Raw genomic sequence first — 26,781 nt, forward strand, 5'->3', positions numbered from 1 at the left:
TACCTTCGCACATATTTAAATATTTCAGATATAAGAGTAACAAGCAAGATTAAAAACGTGACATACAACGAATTTTTGACCTGAAGTTAACCAGTTTGGTTTTTCTTATCTGTCTAAATAATAACTCCTTTATGACGTGGACTAGCGTACAGACAGCCCTACAAAAATTACTCAGAAATTATTACCTCCCCATAGTATACCCTAACAACACATTTCACAGCCAACTGAAATAAATAAGTTATTTGAAATCGAGCTTGATTTACAAAGAGGCAGAAAAGTGCAGTCCAGCCAGTCACACAGCAATGTCTTTAGTGGGCCAATCAAAATTAAGATCATTCATGAAATGTGTTCGTGGCGTATTCAGAGAATAATTATTTGCAAAAATCAGATTAGTAACTTCTGGTATAGAGAAAAAAAAAACAGTGAATTTTGGTAAAACTACTTTCCAAAAATGGCTTTTATGTCACGTTGCTTAGCAGCAAAAGTATAACCTAAATATAGTTGTTAGTCTATGTACTGAAAGTATAAAATGAAATTTATAAACAAAACTGGAAAGATACTTGTTGATTTCTTAATTTAGAGTATCCGTTGATTAAAGATTTCTTTACATTAAAAACGTTGGTGATATAACAGTAAATATCTTAGTTCAGAAATTATCTAAAATTAAATCGATATTCTTATTTTCATGATAAATTTTATGCACTTAGCTCTAGAGTTGGGAATCCCACACTACGTTTTTACTTTATGTGTATTATACAAACACTCACTGCACTTATAAGGTTTTACGGCATACATGCATATACGGCCTCCTTGCACTCCTGTCACTAAAATCGTAACAGACAGTAATCGAATTATTCTATCTGGATAAATGGATTTTGGCTTTTATAACTCCCTCTATTTCGATAAACCAAGTGTGACGTTACGTGACACACGAACTTGGTATTTTTAATTTCAGTGTCTTGGTTTCTATCATGAAATATAACTATGTCTGTCTTGAAGATCTCTTTACATTTTATGTGCGTTTTCCAACTTTTTTTTTTCTTTCTCTCCTAAGTTAACACATTAAAGTTTAGACGAACATGCCAAAATAACTCCTTACTGTCTGTTATACAACTACAATATTGGAGAAGGAGACGTTTACTGTCTTTTATAAAACTACAATATTGGGAAGGGGCCTTTTACAGTCTCTTACAAAACTGAAATACTGGGGATAGGGCTTTTATTGTCTGCTACAGAACGACAGTGTTGGGGAGGAGACATTTACCGTTTGTTACAAGACTACAATATTGGGAGCTTCCACTGTCTGTTACAAAACTAAAATGTTGGGGAGGAGACATTTACCGTCTGTTACAAAACTACAATGCTGTGGAGGGGACTTTTACTGTCTGCTACAAAAGAACAACAAAACTCAATGCCTGGTTGCATATTTCTGTATTTTCACCAGCAAAATATCCAAGAGCTCCCCCCATACACACACCCAATTAATAGCAAAAAAATAACCAATACAAAATAGAATACTATGCAAGAGAATGACAGTTTTGTGTACTTATTAAGGCCACTGAATATTTTAGGTCATAGCAATATAGTTAGAATAGTTAAAAAACACCTTGAAATATTAGAATATTTATTTTTTAAATCTTCTAGTGTTTTGGGTTGTTTCTTCTCATTGTAAAGTAAAGAAAAAAAATTAACAGTACAGTGATAATTTTAGCCTTAGAAATGTCACTGATAACAGAGGCCATTTTGTTTTCTTTTAACGTTAGTAAGTTTGTGTGATAACAAAGTCAGAATTTAATTAAGGAATAGAAGCTAATAAATTTTCGTTTGTTTTCTTTTTTTTTACAAAGAACAACAAAGCAGATTTTTGTTTCATAACAGTCTCTTAAAAGAATTAGAATTGTCATTTTCAACATGGGGAGGACTTTAACCATTGACCATTTCAAAGATATATCCAAATTCAGTGGATCATGGGCAGAACAGAGAATGTGTTTAAGGCTAAGCTGAAGTAGTAAACTAGTCTACTAATAATGTTGTATTACTTATACACCACATAATCTCAATTATTTTTCAATAAGCTGTCTACATGAACCAGGCAACATACCCAAGAAGGATGTCCATCCAGAAACAAAGCTACCAGCATACAGGTTTGCCAAAATATGGGTTCCAGTCAAATCTCCCATTCAATCATTGCATACCTCATGCTCTAAAAGAATGAAATGGGTATTTATGTTAATTCATATGAAGGCATTAACAGGTAAGTAACTGGATGCAGTGCCATTATTTCCATGTGGCCAAACTGTCCAAATGGGCGAGACTGTCATTCTCATATAGTAAATGAACTATGGAAGGTTGTATGAAGTAGTAGTCAGTTTTGGACCTGACAACATAATGACTGTCTTTTCTAATGGAAACTATTTTACAGGACTATTGTCATAATGGACAGTCAATCATATATAGCTCCAAAATAATTTTAACAAGTACTCAGTGTCTCTATGTATAATTACAAAATTACTAAAATTATCTATAGCATAATTAGAAATTCTATACAAGACGTAATATGTTTATTTATTGATTCTAATAATAATAATAATTGAGATTTTCCTCACTGAATTATTATCATTAGCAGCTCTTTACAAATTGTTTTTAAGTCACCTAGTTTTAAAAATGTACAATTCAACCTTTAAAAAATGATTTATGATAAATATAGAAAAAATCATATTATTTCAGTTTTAATAATAGAGCAAGACTAATTCGAATGTTACCTGTTTTTCTAAACGCATACTAAAAACATAGTTAATTAGGACTATACATTAATACAGTACTTTACAAAAGTTATCTGTCAGCACTGTCTTTGCTTGGTGTTCTACTACTAGAGTCCTCATTACTTGATGCATTGCTCAATTTATCATGAGTTGATATTTTCTGACAGTTTTCTTGTGATTCTACAATGGAACTTTCCTGTTCATTCACAGCCACTGTCACCAGCTCTTTAGATGGTGATTTTAAGGTAAAGACTATAGGAATTTCCTTAAGACGAGGGTTGGTTTGCTGCAGAAAACGGATCCAGGACAGTAGCGAATCTCGGCTCGACGTTCCTGTGGCACACATAGCTAGAATAGTACCATCTTCCTGTTCATGTATTGAAGGTTCCAACATCAGTTCTTTTGACTCTGGAAGGTGGTTAAACATACCCAAGATAATGTTGGATACATCTGTTGAAAGAGAAAGTTATTTGTAAAAATTAAAAATAAATTTAACAGAAACAAATGAAACACATCATCTAATTACTAAAAGCAACAATGGTTAAGAGTGAACATTACAAAAGCGTGAAATTAGTTAATATTTCAGAATTGTAAGACTTACAAATATTTAGCCCACAATGTATTCAAGTAAAACTGATTTTATTTACTCAATAAGGCTATGAATTATAATAAAAAAAACACACAAAAGTGTAATTCAAACTGAAAACATGAGATCTAACTTAGTTCTTTTTAAATCTGCCCAGATTGTATATCTTACAAAACTGAGACAGATAATTGTAATCCTGTAAATGTTCCTAACTTTTTTTTAATAAACAATAAAAATATCCTCAAGGTATAATCAAAGTACATTAGAACTGTATGTAATTAAAGCAAACAATTAAATTCCACACTAAAACTATCAAGTTATTAATACTTATTAAACACTTCTTAAATACACATAAACTGTATATTCAGTACACAGAATCCTATAAATATCAGTTATATATCTTACATGGAAACATGACAGTAGACATTTGATAGTGTATGGCAGAAATGTGTGAAATAATTAGAAGAAAAAAAGGACATTAAGATGATATATAAAAAACGTATTTTAAGTTCCTAACACTGATTAATTTTAATGTGACTTTTATTGTTTAATTCTGAATTGGTATGTCTTTAATATCAATGAGAAGTAAGCTTTGTGAATGTTGGTTATTAGTTTGAGTGATTTCAATGTACTCAGTGCTTTAATCGTAACTGTATTTTGGATGGCTAGCAATGAAAGCATTATTTAACACTATCCACACTTAAGTTTTTTAAAACTTAATGTCTTATTCATAAACTCTCTTTCAAGTATTGTTTAAATTCTCAAAGACATTTAGCGCTATTAGACTATTTTTCACATGGTTCAATTTTTTAACTATTTTTTTGACACAAAATGTCAAAATCTTGCAAAAACATGGGGCCATTTGTGGTAGAATTTTGTGATGTGAATTTAATAAATTAATATGTATTTGAGGTGGATATATCAACTGTAATGTAGATTATAACTGTTATGATTTTAGTTTTGAGTTCACTTTAATAAATTAATATGTATTTGAGGTGGATATATCAACTGTAATGTAGATTATAACTGTTATGATTTTAGTTTTGAGTTCACTTTAATAAATTAATATGTATTTGAGGTGGATATATCAACTGTAATGTAGATTATAACTGTTATGATTTTAGTTTTGAGTTCATTTTAATAAATTAATATGTATTTGAGGTGGATATATCAACTGTAATGTAGATTATAACTGTTATGATTTTAGTTTTGAGTTCACTTTAATAAATTAATATGTATTTGAGGTGGATATATCAACTGTAATGTAGATTATAACTGTTATGATTTTAGTTTTGAGTTCACTTCTAATCGATAATAAATTGATGTTTAATTGAAAGTTTTCTCCAAGTGTAAATTAGTTTTTAAAGTGCATCAATAGACTAGTAGCCACAACACAGGATATAAATTACCAGTAATTATTACCATTTAATAAAAGAAAATCTAAACTTGTAACTAATTAGCAGACTTGAATAATTGTGTAGACTACTAAACATTACAATGATTATTTTAAAATGATTATTTTAACTAAATGATTCATGAATGTGAAGTATAGAGTACAAACTTCCAACCAATACAATAATATTTCTACAGATATCTTGTCCATATGAAAATCTATGAAACAATCAGGTTTCTGGGTTCATTTTTTATGATCATTTGTGCTATTTATAGAGAAATAGAAATACTGTCATTTATCTATGTTGGCTTTTAAATTGTACAAATGCTTCAAAACATTGCTTCGAAACCATTTTAGTCACACTTATTATAATACCTTATAACACAAGAAATAATAAACAGAATAAAGGTACACAAACTATAAAAAAACAAATCTCACAACTAAAGCTATAATGTAAAATTTTCTAGTGTGCACATAAAATTAATGTGACCTAATGGCTATCAAAATCTTGGTTTGCATTCCATTCCAATGTTTCAGGTCATCCTTTAAGTGATATCTGATTTCAGGTTCAGAAAACAAGAAAGGATTTGAAATGCTTTTAATGTTATTTAATCAATAATGTATGTTCCATTATTATTAATTACTTCCTGCCAACAATTCACAAGCTTCTGAATACCACTTCTATAAAGTTCTTGGAGTTTGGAGGAAAAGAATATAGAGAGGGTAGTTTTGACATCTTCATGTGTTCCAAGCTCTTTTCCATCAAGATAGTTCTGCAAACTTCGGAACAGGTGATAATCAGATGGGGCAAGGTCTGGAGAAGTTTTTCCCAGTCTGACTATTCAATCTTTGTAGATGAGATCCTTGCCACATAGGGCCGTGTAACACAACACCTTTATAATTTATCAAAGCAGGCCTCTTCTTTCAGTGCAAGATTCAACAACTCTAACTGTTGACAACAAAAGTCTGATGTAAATGTTACATTGAGTGGCAGCAACTCAAAGTGGATCACACCAACAATAACCCACCAAACACTTAACAAAACTTTCCTAGGGTGGAGGTCCATTTTGGGCTGTGCTTTAGCCAGTTTACCTGCACTGAGCCATTATCTGTGGCACTTAACATTTTTATAAAATATCCATTTTTCACCTGTCCAAAAAAGGTGAGTTACGTTCATGAGAGTACAGAGAAGTGCAAATGTCCACTCTTGCTCTAAAGTTGGCTTTGTCAAATCATGGGGGACCCATTTTTCAAGTTTTGATACCTTTCCAAGCTGTTGCAGATGACAGTAAACTGTTAAATGGGTTGAATTAAGCTTCTGTGCTAGTTCTTCAACTGTTACAGCACAATCTTCATCAAGTGCAGCCAGCAGCAAGTTATCATAAACTCTACAGGACAACCTGAACGTGGCACATCACTTAAGCTGTAGTCACCTAATCTGAACTTCTGAAACCACCTTCAACATTTTCTTTTATTGAGAGACTCTGCACAAGAAACACCTTGAATGTTTTGTGTAGTTTCTGCTGCACTATTGCCTTTTTTAAACTCATAAAGCATTATATTCCAATGTGCTCTTCAGACACATCCATCTTCATAAGGGTTTATTTGATTAATGATCTGAAAAAGTGGAATTGGGTTAGCTTCCTTTATTTGTCTGAACATTTTTGTATGTGTTCTACTACATATTTTAGTCATTAAAGCCTTCTACAAAGACAGAAATGGTGATGCATTTTCTATATTAAATTTTTGAATATTATTTATGGGATGACCTGATACTTTGCAGTTGTAAGTGATGGTAAAGCCCCAGTACTTAGTAGGACAAGAGTTGACTGGCTGTTTTTCTCTAGTCTAAAAGTTCAAAAATAGAGATGATTAAGTGTAGATACTCCTTGTGTAGCTCTGTATAAAAGTCCTAAACAATTTAACAAGCATCTAGCTGAGCTAGCAAGAACAATCATAAGATGAATCTACAGTTTTCAGTTGTCTACAATAAGAGTTACCAAAGATGTTCTGTTATTTTTCATATTACAAGTTAGCTTTAAAATCACAATTATGTGCCTGAAACTATAGCTAATCAAGACAAGTTTAATCCTGTAGTACTTTCTTAACACATACACACACACATATTTACTACAAGAACTTTATGTACCATCAATATCTTCCTCTTTCTTGGGATATTTTTTTGGATTTGCTCTCATGATAAAATAAGATACTGCCATCTGACGTAACCAAACTATAAATGACCCTTCGATGTACACTGCTTGATCATCAGGGTGCTGTTCTATTAGTTGTCTTTGCAATGGACTTTGTGAACCTACTATCCAAGTCTTGTCCAATGAATCTTCAAGCTCTTCAGTCTAATAAAAATATATTTTCAGTCTCAGCATCAACAAGTCAGTTTTACCAATTTCATAAGAAATAACTCTTCTATTCTTTTTTAAACCATTGCTTAAACTGCAACTTTAATTGTCTGGCTAAATGTGATACTATTATTATTCTAATTTATTTCATTTTCTATTATATTTACTTATCAGTACATGGGTTTGCTGAACTAACTTTAGAGTGTTAAAAATTTACTCCATTTAAAATATAGACAGAAAAAAATTACCTAATTAGATCATAACCTCACAGAGGCAATAGAAGGTAGCAGTTATACAGTTAGTCCTGGATGAAAACTTGGATTTTGCAGAGTATTTGTATGCTTAAATCAAAATTGTGAAGCTTTCTTTACTTTATGTTAAAACCTAGTTTTATTTTTAAAATCATTTGCAAAGCAAATATGATCAACTTTTGAATAAAATCAGGCTTAATAGTTGGTAAATGAAGACCACAGGGACACAATATATCACTTGGGATCTCAGTTACGATAAAATATAAAGTTTATACTGCATAGAATAATAATTATAAATAACTATATAAACTAAATAGTAACTTGTAAATTCATGGATCTGATTTTATTTAACACCTTGAACAGAATTACTTAAAACTAAAACACATTATAATTTAGAATAGAGTGAATCATCACTTACTGAGAATAAATTCAACTGTAATCACAACATCTCAAGATCTTCAGCTATCTTATGAGATCTAAGTTACGGATAAACCTATATACTAATCTAACAATTTGAATTAATGTTCATAATTATAAAAGCGAGTCCAAGCAATTGTTCAAAACTATTTGACACATTTTAAACAATAAAATGAAATGAAAATAACTATAAAGAAACAGTACCCAGCAGTATATTCAGTCACAATCCAATAAGATTTGCCAATACAGGTTAAAAGTGAGGCCTAAATATAATACATTAATCAGTAGAAAAATAATTCATTTTACAGTATTTATAATCAGTAAATCCATACAGGAAAGTTAGATAAAACTTTAAATATTTATTCAAAAACATTAAACAACAGTAATTTTATTTTCCCAAAATTTTCTCACTACTAGATACCAAATATGCTAAGCCTTGCCTAGAACCATTCAAAACAATACTCTGTTCCCTCACCAATTCCTAACAAAAACTTGGCTGCTTCTATTTTTATAAAATTTGTAAAAATCTATAGAATTATGAGTGATTTCAGTGAAAAATCTACACTTCTCTTTGCTGAAACTTCAAACATCAATAAAGTGACATTAATTCTTACCACCACTGAATCTTTAGGCATCAATACAGAAAATATTAACACTTCCTACTGTTGAATCTTTAGGCATGATATCATCACACACACACCTCCTAAATTCTGTGACTGTAATACTGTGTTCATGTTAATTTAAATACTGTGGTTTGTTGACTGTAAGTCAACTAACAACATTACTGATACTCTTAAAACAATATTCACAAAAGATTTCACAATAGTTGTCAAAGTTCTTACATTCCACTCAGATATTTCTGTTTGTAAATCTACAGACATTCTTTGGAGAGCTAGCTTAGCTAGTTCCAGAGGGTCCTTTGGTAGAGGATCAGGAAGAGGAAATGGGGTAATGTTTTTAAATTTGGGCATCCAATACATCATCCTTCCATACTTCCGAAAACGTGACTACGTTGGCCAAATGTGTTAATCAAGATTTCTCTAACTTCAGAATCAGGCATCACTCCTGAGAAATAAAAATTATTAAATCTTCAAAACACTTAATATGTGAACAAGTGAAAAAAATATTTGTTAATTATAAAAATATCAAATTATGCTAACAATTAAAACATAATTTGAAAAATGAATACAAACACACACACACACATATTTACACATTTTTGTCTTCACACACACAAAAAACTTTGGATAATTTTTATCAGACAGTTAATGTAATAATTCCGTTAGGCTCCTTATGCTCTGGAAAACTATCAACTTTTCCTCCACTCTTCTAACTATAACACACATCTGTCAACTCCACCAATCATGACCCACATCTCTCAGCATGCTTTACACACATCTGTCAACTCCACCAATTGTGACCCACACTTCTCAGCATACTTTACACACATCTGTCAACTCCACCAATCATGACACACATCTCTCAGCATGCTTTACACACATCTGTCAACTCCACCAATTGTGACCCACACTTCTCAGCATACTTTACACATATCTGTTAACTCCACCAATTGTGACCCACACTTCTCAGCATACTTTACACACATCTGTCAACTCCACCAATTGTGACCCACACTTCTCAGCATACTTTACACACATCTGTCAACTCCACCAATTGTGACCCACATTTCTCAGCATGCTTTACACACATCTGTCAACTCCACCAATTGTGACCCACATTTCTCAGCATGCTTTACACACATCTGTCAACTCCACCAATCATGACACACATCTCTCAGCATGCTTTACACACATCTGTCAACTCCACCAATTGTGACCCACACTTCTCAGCATACTTTACACACATCTGTCAACTCCACCAATTGTGACCCACATTTCTCAGCATGCTTTACACACATCTGTCAACTCCACCAATTGTGACCCACATTTCTCAGCATGCTTTACACACATCTGTCAACTCCACCAATTGTGACCCACACTTCTCAGCATACTTTACACACATCTGTTAACTCCACCAATTGTGACCCACATTTCTCAGCATGCTTTATACACATCTGTCAATTCCACCAATTGTGACCCACATTTCTCAGCATGCTTTTCTTTTAAATATTCATATTTCCTATTGCTTCAAAAATAGATGGTGGAATGTAAAAGCTTGAACCAATTATTTATCTCTTGTGGAACACCATAAAAGAAATTTGGACTTCAAAGTTTTAATGAGAATCTTGTGAAAAATGGTAAAAATTGACATAAGATAATTTATGTGCACAAAACATCATAATTTAAACATAACCACATGAAACAAAAGTTAAAATACTACCATTAAATACACCTACAGGAAACAAATTGGAAAAAACATAACAAGAAACTATAAAATCAAGTAAAAACACTTTCAAAATTTGGAAATATGAGATAGTGATTAAATGAATAGCACAATCACAGACAGAACTAAATATAAACCACAAAATATTAAAAGAATGTAGGGTAGACCTAATGTTAACTCTTTTCTTGCCTGAAAATGTATTTCTGATAAACTAACCTCTCCACAGAACAAACAGGTCACTGCCAAATATTTTTCACAGTATCCAACCAATTATAAACTATTAACACTTACAGGCCAGAAAATAAAATAACAACTTCTTGATTTGCAAAGATATAACATTGTCCAACCTACATATGAAGCTTGTGTGATCTTATTGTAACTATAAGTGTAGTTTCAAACAAACATCATACATTTTAACCCTTAAACAGTGGGACTGTTTAAGGTAGCAGCATCAATTGATGATGACTGCTGTTTAAGGGTTAAACATATGTTTAATGAAGCAAAACTCTGAGCACTGATGGAATTTTTTTAACCTTAGTTAGAAAACCAGATTAATTATACTAGTTTTCTCCCAATCAATCTAGGTAGATCACTAGCCAAATAACCCAGTATTAATAAAACATGATAATAAAAAAACATAGTGAAAATATTTTTATTACTTTGATGGTTGAAGTGATGAAAAATATCAAATACAATTAGTTGATTAAGTAAACATAGTATTATTTAAGTACTTTATGTTAGACTAAATATTTAAGTGACATTATTAAGCAACATATTAGTTCTAACAGCTGCTTTCAAACTTGCTATACAGTTTTCATCTTACATTATGCACTTGTTTCTGCATGAGCAAGACTCTTAACTGTACAAAAACAATGTATGTTTTTCAATATAAACAATCAATTAAACTATTTTTATTATGACATGAAATGAACTACATATACATTTTTTCCCATATTATTCAGCACTCAGATCTGTGAGAGCTGATTAGAGGGATTGAATCAGTCAATATAACCATTTACCCTTCAGCATCAATTATACCAATTGGTCTTATCTAAAATAATCTAAGAATCAAAATGTGTTTAAAACTATTAATGTTAAAAATATAACCAACTAACAGAAATTAATGTTTCCAATTATCACTATTTTTAATTATTCCAATTAGCCAAGTCTCATGTAAGAAAACAAAATCAGATAAATGTAATTAAACAATGAATTTCAATAATCACCCAGCTCTGGTGGTGAGTGGATTTTCTAACCTTTCAAGCTGTTTGTTTATTTGTGATATAATTTTAGTTCACTCTTTACAGATTATCATAATTAGATACTCTCAATTTATCATTACTAATTCATATTGTAAAGAAAAACTACAAGACACCCACTTGCATTACCAGAAAATCAGTGCTCGAAAACAATCAACTTAGTTGTTGTACACTTAAATCTTACTGGTGTGTGAATGCATTGTAACAAATGACTTGTAGCATCAAAACTCTGATCACTCTACAATTATATGCTGTTTACTTGAATAAAACAACCATCAGTAGAATATCTAACTCTGTAATTAAAAATGTTTTGATCTGTTGATAAAAAAAAAGTTTATTAATTTTAGTTGCATTTTGTTTTGTATAAAAGTTAAACTTTTATTTCTTAAAATCATAACCTTTAACCTTTTAACTCCAAAATTAACAGAGTCTTGTGAATTTGATTAAAATCTGCTGTTTAAAGCTTTGGTCATCTAAGACTCTGGTAGACAATATCATCTTCCTCCACACGTCTTCAGTTCGGAGTCAGGGGTTTGGTTTGAATTTCATGTAAAGCTACATGACAGCTATTTGTGCTATTCATCCCTAATTTAGCAGTAAAAGCAGCCAGTAAATACCACCTACCACTAATTCTTTGGCTACTCTTTTACCATCAAATAGTCAGGTAGAATGTCACTTTGTTATGCCTACAGGGCTGAAAGGGCGAGCATGTTTGGTGGGATGGGAATTTGAACCCATGACCCTCAAATTGTGAGTCAAATGCCCTAACTACCTGGCCATGCTGGGCCAGAAGAGAGGGGAAAGAAAAAACAAAAACTAGTGTACTATTTTGGGGAACTTTTACTTTCTTTAGAATCACTCTTATGTAAATAATAAATGAGAAATCACTTACCAAAACTTTCCATTTGATCTAATACATCAATTCCACACTGTTGTTGTTTTGGGTAGTGCATGAATTCCACTTGAAACATATTTTTGGCAATAAACTTTCCCTTTGGAAATATTTCAAGGAGTTTTTTGTATACAGCTAAGTCTTTGTGAACTCCAAATTCTTCCATGAACTTAAGAGCACTATATATAAACTCCACGTGTCCTCGCCTCAACCTATCTCTTTTCTCATAACTTTCAATAGCTGTAATAAATGTTTTTTTGTTTCTTGATTCTGCCCGCTGAAACACTTCATCTCGCAAGGTTAGGCTTTTCATGGTGGAATCTTCACCTTTGTTGTTATGGTTAGCCTGTTTTGTTGTGCAAAAGTTACAAATTTGTATTGTTACATTTGATGGATAGTATAAACAATATTGTTGGTTATAATTCCTGTTATGTTTAACATGCATAAATCTGAACATAATAGGAGGTTTACTTCTTTTTACTCCTAAACACAATAAACTGTGGACCACTTTCACAATGGAACGTGATGGACGGAGGTACTTCATAGGGCCTGAAAAATACAAAACAAAAAATCATTACATTTCAGAAGTTAACATACTGTAAGTATAAACAAAACAGAGAAACTCATGATTTGTAAACATTAACAGGAAATCCAAAGCACTGTTTCTGCTTTCAACTAAACCTCCGATATATTTCAAATAAATTCAACTAATCATTAATGAAATATGCCTTCTTGTCATAGATCAGTTTGGAGAAATAATTTTATTGGAAGAATACAATAGGGGTGAAATTAAATGATTTGCCTAAAGGTTTATGATGATTTAGTTGTTTAAATTAAAAAAACAGGGCCTGACTAAATGTATTTCTAAAGTGTATTTCTTTCTTTGTCATTCATGTCAACACAGCCATTCTTTTCTTGTCTCTGACTTTTCACACTTTCAAACAAAATAGCTCAAATATCAAAAAAGTTACAACTTGCCAGAGATAAGAAATAATAATTTTGAAAATACTTCTAAACTCTGCTGTCTTTAAGTTTTCAATCTAAAATTAAAAACTGCTTCTATATGGCTGAAATTTTTATCACTATCTGACGTTCCATAGGCAATTATATATCTATAATAATTTTACAGATTACATTGAGCATGTACTCTCAACAGCTTGTCAAGCCTCACATTGTATCTGTTTTTTTTCTACTTTACCTCTAATTTCTAACCCTATATTGTAATAAAATCCTTCTAATTGGGTACAAAAGCATACATAAAGGACAAAAGCACTGTGACATTGTAGAAGTTGCAGTGTGTGAAACACAATGACACAGAAATTACCTTAACTTTTGTTATGATTCTGGAATCAGGTGGTTTCTTTTAACTCCTTCTGAAAGCACTGTTAAACTCGAGGTTAGATGTGACTAGACACAGAGCCTCCTACTGTTATTGGGAAAAACTATTATCTATACTTATACTTCAACCTCCACTATTATCTTTCTTAAATACTAGTTTGAATTTTTACATTTTATCTCTACATGGGGTAATCTAGACAGTCCACTCTGCTCTTGGGAATCTTACCCTGGCTAAAAGATATATATCTTGAGTGTAAAATCAATCTAGGTTCATCAGGTTTCCATCAACCCACAATAAACAAACTATTTTTATAAAGACTTGCTAAAACATTCATAAGAACAAAAATAAATTGAAATGAGCTTGGATGGTGTAGAATAACAATAGAAGGAAGGACAAGCAAACAGAAGAATGCAGTGTGGAAATGTTTAACTCCATCACTTGAAGATGCTATTGTGATTAACAGTTAAATCATAATGTGCCATATGTCAGCACATGACATGTATTATGGTAATAATTGTAACAATTAAGTTAATATTTGTTACAATCTAAACATGCATAACTTCTCAAGCTTAACAGAGTATTATAATTGACATCTCATTTATAATAATTAAGTTAAACATTATAATTACACTTAAACACATAATCTGACAAAACATTGAAATATCTGTGAAATTGTTTGAATGGAAATTTTTTCAGATAATAAAATAAATAAAGAATGGTCAGAAGGAGAGTACTGGTATCTGGAACAGTTGAGAAATTATATCTTTCACAGATACACAGAAAGTGATTCTGTCTTGTCCTGGAAACTGTATAGGGGAACACTATAATGTTATATTATTCCGTCCATTCATACAACGGTATTTGATATTGTAACATGTAACATTTTTCCAGCACTTTGTACTGCACCAAGCCATAATAACACTTAACTACAGAAGGCTTGCTGCAATTTGTTAACCTGTAACTTCACAAACTTGCGATCAATAAGAGGCAATAGTCAACAGACGCAACATCAAAGAAATGTAGTTCCCTGGTATATCTCTTCCTTGTTAAACTACTAAATCTTTGTAAGAGGATTTCTTCATAAAACTCATAAATGAATTTAAGATGAATACATACGTAGGAAGTTGACATGTCTTAACACTAGCACAATGCCATTAGGCTGGTACATCTCAGAAGCAGAAATGAACAATAGTATTTTAAAACAAATTTTAGTATAAGGTGACCATACATTCTTAGGTGAAGAATACTGTGTCTAGGAAAAAAAAAATACATTGTGAAATATCTTTATCATCAGAGATGTGATGGTGTCACAGCACTTTGGAGCAGCATTCTAGTTCCAGAAATTTTGGTGGGACTCTAGAGGTATAAAATGTAGAATTAAGCCAATAAAACTGGTGTAACATTTCCAATAGATACATCAGAAATAAATATTTATCCGTTTTATCATCATTAGCTTGGATATAGTACTGACATGTTACAACACTAGTATAATCAGCTAAGCTGTAACCTTCAATACGTTATACATTATATTTTCCCGTTTGTTTTTAGAACTATAAAAGCTAAAACAATTACATTCATCACAGTAATACAACAAGCACTAATATGGCAAGCAAATTCTATACTGCACGAGTCTAAAATTATGGTGACTACTGGTACATAGTTTTATATAAATATTCCAGGTTTTAGTTTCCAAAACATGATAATCTTACTTCATGGAATACATTCTCATTTTAAAAAATATAATGAGAAATTATTTTCACAAAAAAATGTCTAATTAAAATGGATTACAAACAGGTAAGTTTTCTGTTATGTTACTATGGGATCGAAAATAATTAGAAATATTTTCTTTACCCATAAAAACAAAAGCGTGGTACATTCGTTTAAAACCTCAATACTTTTGTGTTTCAGTCTTCAAACCCAAAATTCACGTTCAATGTAGATGAATGATATAAATTATAAATAAGATTGAGGACCTGAGAAGCACAGAAAGTTTAACACTATAAAAACACTAAATACACGTAGGGCTAGACTACATACATTAAATAGTATTTGTCAAAGGCCACGGCCATTAGATACACCTTTTATTTCAATTTCATTTTGGATCATATCATCAATATAAATGAAAACATTTAACTCTACAAAGCAAGTGTCTGCAATCATAGACCTTAGAATAATACCGATAACTTTAAAAAACATTATGATTTTAAAGAATATGTAACTCGAGAACGTATAAATTTCATACAATACTCATATAAATATTCCTACCAATGGTACTATAGAATAACATTTTTCTAGTTAAATGCACTCGCAAGTTACCGGCTGGTTCCATGAATATACCCTCGCTAGCGTATTTCCTCCATAAGTTAAAAATAAATTTTTATTTACTGTTTGATTAGTAAATTATATATTAATTAATTTGGCCTTTATTTTATAAACACAGCGCGTAATATTAATAAAGTTTTTGGAAATAAAATTTAATACCTTATTCTCACTTCACATGCATAAATTAGGTAAGATATTAGTATATATATATATATATGTTATTGTAGTTGCTAAGACAAAAAAATGCCAATTTTTCCATATTTCATAAATGACTACAGTAAAAGGTTGTAGACCTGGTAATTACACTTTAAGCCTGCTTCATAAATATAATAATTTATTACGTTTGTTTCTTGTTAAGCAAAAGTCTACAAAATCTACAGAAAAATCTACAAATCTACAATTATCAGTTCTCTGCCTTCCGTCGGTCTGTGTGTATGTTTTCTTATAGCAAAGACACATCGGGCTATCTGGTGAGTCCAATGAGGGGAATCGAACCCCAGGTTTTAGCGTTGTAAGTCCGCGGACTTACCGCTATACCATCAGGGGGCCCTTCCATCTATATGGAAATCCAATTTTTAGAAATATAAGCTAAATCACCGGGGAACACTTACTAATATTTACATCTGTGGTATATCAATATGCTATGAATTTTTATCTTTTTTGTCATGTAAATAGTATTTATTCTGAGCTTCGATTTCCGCGCTGTATATGGACAAATTTCACATAGCACATGGTTGAAAAAGCTATTAATTAAATTTTATGCGACCTTTTTTATCTGCTGTCTTTAGATGTGGATTATATTTGTTATTATTCGGGAAGAATATCGTGTAAGTATGTCGATAACAGTGTCCTTCAATAGCTGTTCAGGTAATAGTTACAGATCATGTCCCAACTGTGTTATAAAGAGCATGGCCAGCCACGTGATTAGCGCAAGTCGCTCTTGATAACTGTGATATTCCTTCCGAACTAAGAAACACTGCATTTAATTAGTATGGTCTTGAACGCCACTTAGTACACTCTCAATGAACTTTGTCTTTATTACTTAGTCTTGTGATACCATAAAAGCGATTATCCCACTGTTTACAATTTTGAACTGCTGATCAGAAAGATGACAGCCACTCAACAGCACCCTATTATCATTCTTACTGATGAATTGACTGATACTCTTATAATGCATCCAAAATATAAAGTGTGCAAAATATTTTGTAATATAATACGGATTCGAACCCAGCTTGCTCGCTCTGAAATTCAAAGATCTTCCACAAAGTTAGCCTACATTCAGCATTTTAGAGTTATTTAAAATGAATTTCCCTGATAAAAAGAAATAAGTGAATATTCCAAGGTGTCAAATTATTTTTATAAATAAATAAACCACGAGACTAGAATATCAAGTTAATATTGCATATTTCAGCTTAAATACTAGTGATTAATAAAAATCCACGGTGTGTTCACTGGATTAAGATTGCTTAATCCTGTGGTGTTTCAAAACTCCCATTAAAAATCCAGCAAATAAACTAATTGACATGATTAAAATAGAAGTTTCTGGATTTACAAATCAAACTATAGATACATTTGACTTACCTTCAACTTAAAGTTTGTTATTAAGCAAAAAGTTACACAATGGACTATCTGTGCTGAGCCAACCATGAGTATCAGAGCCATATTTTCATCATTTGGAGCCATCAGAATTACTTTTGCGCCTCTGGTGGTTAGAAATTAAAGAGATACGTGACGTTAATTCACAATAGAAATAAATATTTTTATTGTCGCTATAATAAGAGTCGCATAACAAAATCATGCACCCAAATGGCACTTATTAGAAAACGAGTTTCGATTCCCGTGATGGATAGAGCACAGATAGCTCTTTGTGTAGCTTTGTACTTAATAATAAACAACAATCATCTTAATTAAGTACGCTTTCTACTTACTTGTCATCTAATCAATTTTATTAGCTGTTCACTAGATGGCAGATATGTTCATATTCGACATTAAGAAAAGGTTTTGGTATGCTATTTACACACCATAACAATAACTTATTGCATCAGTAGTTTTAGGCAGTTCTAAATAAAAATTCTTTTGTGCTATTTCTCTCAACCACAGTATTATCTAGTGTATGTGGATCTTCCAACTGTACTACTCTTGTATCTTCTAAGTTTCATTTCATTCAAGGTATCCTGCAATGGACAGCTACTTAACTTGGCTTCTTCTGTTTACCCACTTTTTCTGAGCTTGCTGTAAGTATGCTTAGGATCAATTCCCTGGTAAATGTTTTAGGCATTTACCTAAATAATTGTCTTATTATTTTTTGTGCTAATTTTCCGATTCACATTTTATGGTGAATGTCTATTCTTGTAATGTGATCATCCAAAGGACCAACCACAATGATAAGTAGTATAATAATATTTAGACTATAAGGATAGTGTAAAGGGAAACACTATAAAGATACGAATTTCAGAGGTATATGCAAATAGTCTCCTCCATATTCACCGAATTTAGGACAACATGGTACCAGTTCACACAGCACTAGGGTTAACGCTCATCATAAACTTTATAGCTTTAACTGTGCGAGTCCCACCCATTAGGTGTTCTAAAAGAAAAAGAAAATGTTGAAACAAAAGCAAAGTTTACTTTTAAAGTGAAGAAATGCTTAGTTAAAATCACTAAAGATGAACTATACTAAGATATAGGTCTAAACGAAAAATTCTCGAAAACGTATGTTGAATAGATAATTATCTGGCTTTTAGTGTTAAACACAATACTAACAAAGCCAAGTTGTTCACACCCAACATTTCGCACACGTGACCTACTGCAATTGCATTCCAGCGATGGGCGTGGAGGTCCTGGACCAGTGCCCAATTTGTCAGCAGCACAAAACAACTATCTCAAAACGTCACATGTATGTAACAGCTATTCTCCCCCATAGGAGTACACACCTGATGGTTAATTAGCGGATTTGAGTCTCATGTGCACCGAAGTAAGAAAAGTTGAGTTGTTTATTAGGCCTGGCATGGCCAAGCGCGTTAAGGCGTGCGACTCGTAATCCGAGGGTCGCGGATTCGCGCCCGCGTCGCGCCAAACATGCTCGCCCTCCCAGCTGTGGGAGCGTTATAATGTTACGGTCAATCCCACTATTCGTTGGTAAAAGAGTAGCCCAAGAGTTGGCGGTGATGACTAGCTGCCTTCCCTCTAGTCTTACACTGCTAAATTAGGGATGGCTAGCACAGATAGCCCTCGAGTAGCTTTGTGCGAAATTCCAAAACAAACAAACAGAGTTGTTTATTTCAAAAAAATTTATATCTAATTAACGAAGGGGTAGATAACACATGGTGTAGTCGTATATCACAATATGCTTCAATGCAATATTTTTAACAGATATATGTTATTAACGTCTATAAGAAATATATATTGTAAAAGTAGTACATGTGTTAGTCAAGTTGTTTACAAATATGAGGATTAACTATGTTTTAATTTTGAAAATGAATGGTGGCTTATATGTGTTACAAACGATTAAAAAGGTTAAAGTGTGTTGAATCCCGCGTTTTATTAGGCTTCATAATAAGTATGTTTGAAAATTTATTATAATTCAAGAAATAATTTTGAAATTCCCAACAACATCAAAAATTTGCTAATCGAGAACAACTAGTACCACAGAAATAATATGTGTGTATACATTATGCTATAAATAAACTGATCTCAAGGGTAAAACACACTCTTGTCAAAATTGAAATACTTAAGAGCGTCATATCACGAGATGACAATTTTGCTTATGACAGCTAAAATAAATAGTTACTACAGATGCTGTTTTACACCCGAAGGAACTATCATTACGGCATACTCGCGGAAATAGAAATAATCGTTTTTATCACTAAAGTGTTACATCTTATCGATCGAAACTTCTATTGGTAGTTTTACTTTGTTCAAAAGTTATTTCTCCACTTTACATTAATGTCTTGGTGTGAGCGTCATCTTCAGACGACTTGCTTTTAACTACGCTGGATATAGTATGGTCAATTAAAGTGATAACTATTAAATGGCGACATTGCTTAAAGATGTTGTTGTATGTTTAAGTATCAAGATTGAGCATTTGTCACAATTCACAGTATTTAAACTGTTTCTACTGGGGTGCAGAAATCTACATTGACCTTCTAAACATCCTATACACAGCCAATCAAAGTGCCCTCCACTCAGTTGAAGCATTCACGTGGTTGCACATCATAAATAAGATTATCTAATAAAATGTGGAAATTTTTGTTTCCCCGAGGATAACGGGGTAGACAAGTTATAGCATGTTGAAGTTATTTAAAGCAGATACTTTAATTTGTTTTATTTAATTGCTATAGTAAATCACACATTTCTGCATTAAACAGGTCGTTATAAACTTAACCACAAATAACGTTTCACCACAATAATTATTCACCAATTAATAAGGATTACGTGAACACTTCATTCAGTCATTATGAATGAATTCAGTTACTTCCTTTGTCATATGCATTATAACATAGTTATGGGCGAGGTATGGATAAGAGTTAAGTGGAATTGATTGAGGTGTTTAAGATTGTAAAGGGAATTAGTGGTGTTGATACATCATCGTTTTTCATGTTTAACAGTGGGTATAGTAGAACTAAGAAACACAAGTTTCGACAGGAATAATCTGCAGCCGAGACATTTTTATTTTCATAACAGAATGGTTGGTCTTTGGAATGGGTTGTCCTCTGATGTTATAGAGGCAGTAAATTTAAATGTGTTTAAGAAAAACTTAAGTATATGAATGATAAGGGCTGGATTTATGTTTATATTGTTTAAAGTGTAGAGTAGCCAAGACATAACAACAGGTCTCATGTTGTCCCAAAATGTTAAGATCAAAAACGATTTTTAGGCAAACTTTGTAGTTTCTAACATGTGGAATAACATTAAACCTGATATACATTAACAAGTAAATTCAGAGATGATTCAAATTTTCCTTCCTTCTTGCTTTGACTTAAAAAGCAAGAGCTCATTTTAGTATAATAACTAAACAATATATACAAAACTTTTAGATATAAAACATTTTATAAGTCAAATTTATAATTATTTTGTTGCTGTCAATATTTATGTAAACAGAATAATTTTGTTACAAATGAGTTTCTTGTTGCTATATAGAAAAACAAAACAACTATTTTCTGCTTGATTTTATTTCTAAGTCCGTGCAGTTTCATTACAACAATCACATTACTATAAAACTATATATTTTCGGCTTTGATCATTTTCTCATACATTATGTACACTTTTCAAATTTCACACATGTGAAAGTTCAGATAAGTCCACAATTCACAGGGATAATTCATAAGGTTTGAATTCCTTCATCGAAACATGTCCTTGTTTCACAACCGTTTTAACAAGATATAGATTACGGATATGTTCATATAAATTACTAAAATACAAGTTCACATGCTTAACCCATGAAAATTAGCTCTTAAGAACAAAAAAGTCTTCCAACAACATGACAAATTAGTCATAAAACTAATGGCCCCAGATGGAGTGAACAGATTCATTAATTTTCAAAAATAATTAATGAGCAGAAATGCAATAACTTGAATAACAAATATGCACAAGTCTTATTCTTCAACCTCCAAACTTCATTTCTACCTTCTATTTTTTTTCCACAAGAAAAAGTTAGATAAACATATATGCAAAGTAAAATACATATAACAATGACTAACTTATTGTTGACCTTACTTTTAAAGCTTATACAGCTATTTAACTTAAGAAAAAATACAAACAATACTTCTCCAAAATTTTAATACAGGTAGAAACATATTACTGGTTTTATGCATGTTGATGGAGCTGGTCAATCAACTTTTTATTGTCCTTTATACAACTTTTATAGTTTTCAAAATTAAAATCACAACATTTAAAGTGGGATGTTCCTTCAGAAAATGTTCTAACATTATACAGATAAAAAGGGTAAAAATATTCAAATCATTCAGATTTTTTTAGAATAACAACTTGTAATATTAGGAAAATACATAAAAACCATGGTTTAATTAATAAATTAATGGAAATAATCATATAAAGGTTTATGAATGTGAAAGAAAACAGAATAATAACTGTACATCAAAATTATGTATCACACCTAATATAATTTGGTCCAAGTGGTGGCTTTCCTATGATACCATAAAACTTTACACTTGTGTTTTGCTTAGATCTCAATGGAAGAATAATTAAGTGCATAAATTCTATATAATTTTTTTTTTCTTTTGGTTGAAGTTTTCCAAGACCATACTTATAATGCTGAATTATTTGTTTTTACAAGATGCCCAGAAATTATGTTAATTCAAGTGTTCCTCAGTGTTTTTAAAGTTAAAGTAATTTCTAGACAGTCTATGAACTCCAATGCTTTCTGGCCAGACATACATTATATACATAAAACAAAAAGGAAAACATTACAAATTTCCTGAGATAGATAACTGCTCCCTTATCTTACTAGGTGTAGTCATGTAAAAAGGAATGTGCAAGACTCCCGAAAAAAAAAAAAACTAGTCAGAAAGGAAGAATCTATTGTTTATGGAACCCACAACTGTTACCTTCAAAAATAAAACTACATATAAAATAACAGTTTTATCCAAGTATTCTCACAAAACAAAATACCATTTATCATGATGTATTTGCCACAGTTCACATTTTATTGACCTGAACAGGTATGACAGTGTTCATAGTGGCTTCAAAACATTTAAAATAATTTTAAACTTCATTAAAACCATGTATTTATGCAATGTTAGCTACCAGAAAAATTATGTACAGTATATTCTTTCAAAACAACCAATATTTTCTGGTCGGTTAAAGGTAGTTTCATGTGGTTGAGATATATGGTTTGAATAAGTATCACTTTTTTTTTCCTTTGTAATTTGACGTCATCAGTATTAATCCTCACTTCTTTATGTCTATATTTTGTCACCTCTCTTATATTTTCAAATAATGACTTGTCATTAAAATTATAAATACATCTTACCTTCTAGTGAGCAACATAATAAAAGTCTTAAACATTTCAAACAATCGTTCATGTTTCTAGGTAATTAAGGAAACTAATAACTTCCGTTCACAGATATATTTTTATAACATATAAGCAAGATATTAGAATCCCCTTATCCTGGCTTTTATATCATTCTTCAACTTTAACAATTTATATTATGTACATAAATATATAAACATATGATCCAAAACATTACAAAATAATATGTCAAAAATCTTTCATAAAAATAAAGTGTATGGAAAATGTAATATTTGAATTTGTAAAATCAAACATTACATAATTAACAATAATTATGATGTTACAGACTAAACAAATATTAGAAAGCTTGCATATACTTTCCAAATAATGAACTTATAAGATAAAGTAAGAAAAATCTGTAAAGCAATAACATGTGACCATTATACATGTTTAAAACAGTGACATGCATGTTAGTTATGCTATGGTTTTTTACTCTGGTTGTCATTAAATGACACAATATATACATTTAAGTAACAACATCACAATTTAGTTTCAGGTATAAGCTCAAGTTTACAAACACACAATATCAACAGCTCACATAAGTTCAGTTTAGCAATGTATTGAGAAAATGTGAAACAGGATTTCTTTATCTTTCTTCTACACACAATAATTTTGTGTCATAGGATCTTATACAAGCTAAACCTACTTATTTCACATTACACTGACAAGCTTTACAACTATTAATTGTACAAGCTTAAAAGAAATCATATTCCTCACATTACAAAAAAAAAAGCAAAAAACTGTAGATGCTAAGAAATTTTGTACTTGTTAGGTAACAGTGGAAATCAATTAGGTAACAAAATATGCAAAAAAAACAAACCCTACAACGTTAGAAGTACATAGTTTTAAAATATTCACTTTCCTTACAGAACAAACCAGTCACCCAAACTGTGAGTTGGGTTGTTTCTGACATAACAAAGATGGACTCATAACTTAATATGTTGCTCAAGGGAAAATAAAACTTCATAAATTAGATATGTAAGCCTTGAACCATTGGCAGTAATTTAACTCTATTTTATTTCTTTTTAACAGCCAATAACGAATATTACTGATTACTGTCAATATCTGTGACTCTTAACCTCTGCCCCTTTTGCTCAGCTAAGACTACCATGTTGTTCAGCAAGTTCAGAAAACACAAAACATTCTGTATATGATATGATGAACCAACAAGACCACTTTTTGCTTATCAGATGGAAACAAACTGTGTTGTTATATAAAACAATTCTTACATTTTTTAAGATGTAGACTTCAGATGTACATTTCAAGAAATTACATTCAACGAAAATTGAATATGAAGCAATTTGTTAACATCTTTAGAGATTTCCTTCTAAGCACTTACACTGTAAAATAACCAACAATATACACACTTCTACAGAAACATACATTCAACTGCTTACTACAGATTTCAGAAGTGACCTGAACATAAAAGTTTTATGTTTTGTAACTAAAAATCATTCACTCATGAAGTGCGAAATATAAAAAAATAAAATATGAAAACTACTGTTGATCATATATTATTACTAACAGCATATATATATAGGCATATATGAAAACCAATGTCTTAAGTAACATTTTAACATGTTAGGTTATGTTTATCGAGGGATGATCTTTTGTCTAAACACTAACTGTGTTTATCACATTTTGTTACATTTCCTCTTTTCACATTCCCAAATCTTTATTCTAAGTAACAAACATTTTAATTTAATTATTCTACAACTGAACACAAACCCAATGAGCAACGTTCAAGATTAACAATTTTATTTAGACTTTGAAGTGAGAAAATAAAATAATTATTTCGTACATTTCAACAGAAGTAACTTCACTAAGCTAAAATTTATTATTCATTACAACAAACAGAAATAATATCACTTTGATATATTACACTATTACTATGCAGTTTTTAAATGCATAATAATTACTTAATATAAATGAACAAACCTGAGGAAAGATTTGTTTTTCTAACATCTGAAAGCAAAGCTGTTTGTTTCCATTGCTAATAGTAGAATATATTCTTATTATAAACGAAATGAGTAATTTTGTAATCCATATTTCTCTAATCGTTAATCTGCATATCTTCAATCCTTATATTGTCTAGTGCTGTAAAATATTTTTTTTTATAAAATGTATCTTACAGTGTTTGATTTCAAATAATTAAATATTTCAAGAAATATTTTTATGATATAAAATGGCACAAAAACAAACAAACAATGAATAACATGCTAAGATATGAATATTTTCATATACAAGTTCTCTTGACACTGAAGCAAAATGCATTACTAATAGACACTGGGTTGGTGAGATCAAACTAAAAACAGCTAAAATTAAATTGTTCTTCTATATTAAATCAAACTTTAGGCTCTACCTCTTGTTACTAATTGTGCCTCTTCAAGTAGCAGCACGTGATATTTTATGGTGAGCAGACACTGTCTTCAAGTTCACAGTTTTCTTGACATAAAATGTTTATTAATTTCAGCTCCAGTAAAAATGATTTATAATCATAGTGAAATATGAGACAATAATTGGATAAAACTTTAAAATTAATACGTTTGGAAGATAATAGACAATTTACAAGGTTGGTCCAATTACAAGCTTAACAGAGAATATATATAATATAGATAAAACAATGAAATTACTTGTTAAATAAGTGACCACTGATGTAACAATTATATATATAAAAGACATTCAGTGATTATTTACTTTCTTAAATTTCCCACAAGACCATGAACAAAACCTGAGCATTGAGCAATAGTTTGTAGAACAGCACACAGAGAAGCTCAAGTCAAAAGTGCTTTCTTTGCTAAGTAAACCTAATTTGATTTTAAATATTTCACAAAAGCAAGGGCAAGAAACAAAAAAAGTTGGCTTCTACACCTCACTCTAGTAGCAGTTTGGCTAAGTAATGATTTGTGAAAAACAAGAAAGTAACACACTACAAAAACACAAATGTAGTGTACTAAACAAAACTTGTTCTGCTCACCATTGTTAGTGGGAAAAAACAAAACAAACTACAAGTAAGGTGAAATGACCACCATCACTTATGGCTGATTTTGGAACTGTGAACAACATTTGTACTAAAGCACCTTTAAAACAAGCTTTGTGAAATCAGAGGAAGAAGATGTAAGTGCACAATAAGACACGATGAGGGACAACCTTGTTTTGACTGTCAAATCAAACAGCAGTTACTCGGAACACAACATTACCAGGGAATGCACTCTTTTCACTTTTCCCATTTATTTCACTTCTAATTAATTCTTCTTTCAAAACCTCTTCATCTGAATGTCTGTCAGTTTCAGTGTTCACCACTAGAGAATTCTTCCTGGGTGATGTTAGAGGTATCATACTGGCATACCTCCTTTGGTCTCGCTGAAAAGGTTCTTTATGCTGAAGGCTTGTAGTGTCAAATGAGGAATCTAAAACAAATTCAAACCCTTTACATAAAGATCGTAAAAAACAGAAAAAAATTCAGGATTTAAATTTTCATAAAACTACTATTTACAATAATAAAAACCATTCTACTTAATGAACCAATGAAACTAACCAAGGAACCCACTTATTTCATTCTAATGTAAACATCATAAAATTGATTACTATTTAAGGTCGAGCTCAATAACTACATTATTATTGGGTTAATTTTAATTATTAATAAATATTGACAATTAAAAACACAGTAGTGTAATACACTTGAACAGTTTCATTCAAAATAAATACTAAACACTGTGATGTAATATGTTGAAACTATTTAACTCGAATTATATAATAAATACTTTATACTAATTACAGTGTATTCTAAACACTATACTAAACACATAACACAAATAATGACCTCTTGA

General features: G+C 31.1%; 2 protein-coding genes across 2 annotated transcripts in view; both read right to left on the bottom strand.

Annotated features, from left to right (window-relative positions):
- Positions 1-1,414: 1,414 nt before the first annotated feature.
- ECSIT (evolutionarily conserved signaling intermediate in Toll pathway, mitochondrial) lies at positions 1,415-15,965 on the bottom strand. Its single transcript, XM_076510012.1, is given in 6 exon segments — positions 1,415-3,212; positions 6,891-7,098; positions 8,612-8,772; positions 8,775-8,834; positions 12,264-12,812; positions 15,919-15,965. Coding segments are annotated over 6 exon segments (1,371 nt in total). The 5' UTR covers positions 15,932-15,965; the 3' UTR covers positions 1,415-2,832.
- A 5,112-nt stretch (positions 15,966-21,077) lies between these two features.
- Positions 21,078-26,781, bottom strand: part of LOC143255017 (ubiquitin carboxyl-terminal hydrolase 31-like) — a 45,489-nt gene continuing 39,785 nt past the window's right edge. Inside the window, exon 11 of the mRNA XM_076510014.1 lies at positions 21,078-26,361. Coding sequence (XP_076366129.1) covers positions 26,120-26,361 — 242 coding nt within the window. The 3' untranslated portion in view covers positions 21,078-26,119. The remainder of the gene's footprint in view (positions 26,362-26,781) is intronic.

Source organism: Tachypleus tridentatus, chromosome 7 (assembly GCF_004210375.1).
Source record: "Tachypleus tridentatus isolate NWPU-2018 chromosome 7, ASM421037v1, whole genome shotgun sequence".
In the NCBI taxonomy this organism is placed as follows: domain Eukaryota; kingdom Metazoa; phylum Arthropoda; class Merostomata; order Xiphosura; family Limulidae; genus Tachypleus; species Tachypleus tridentatus.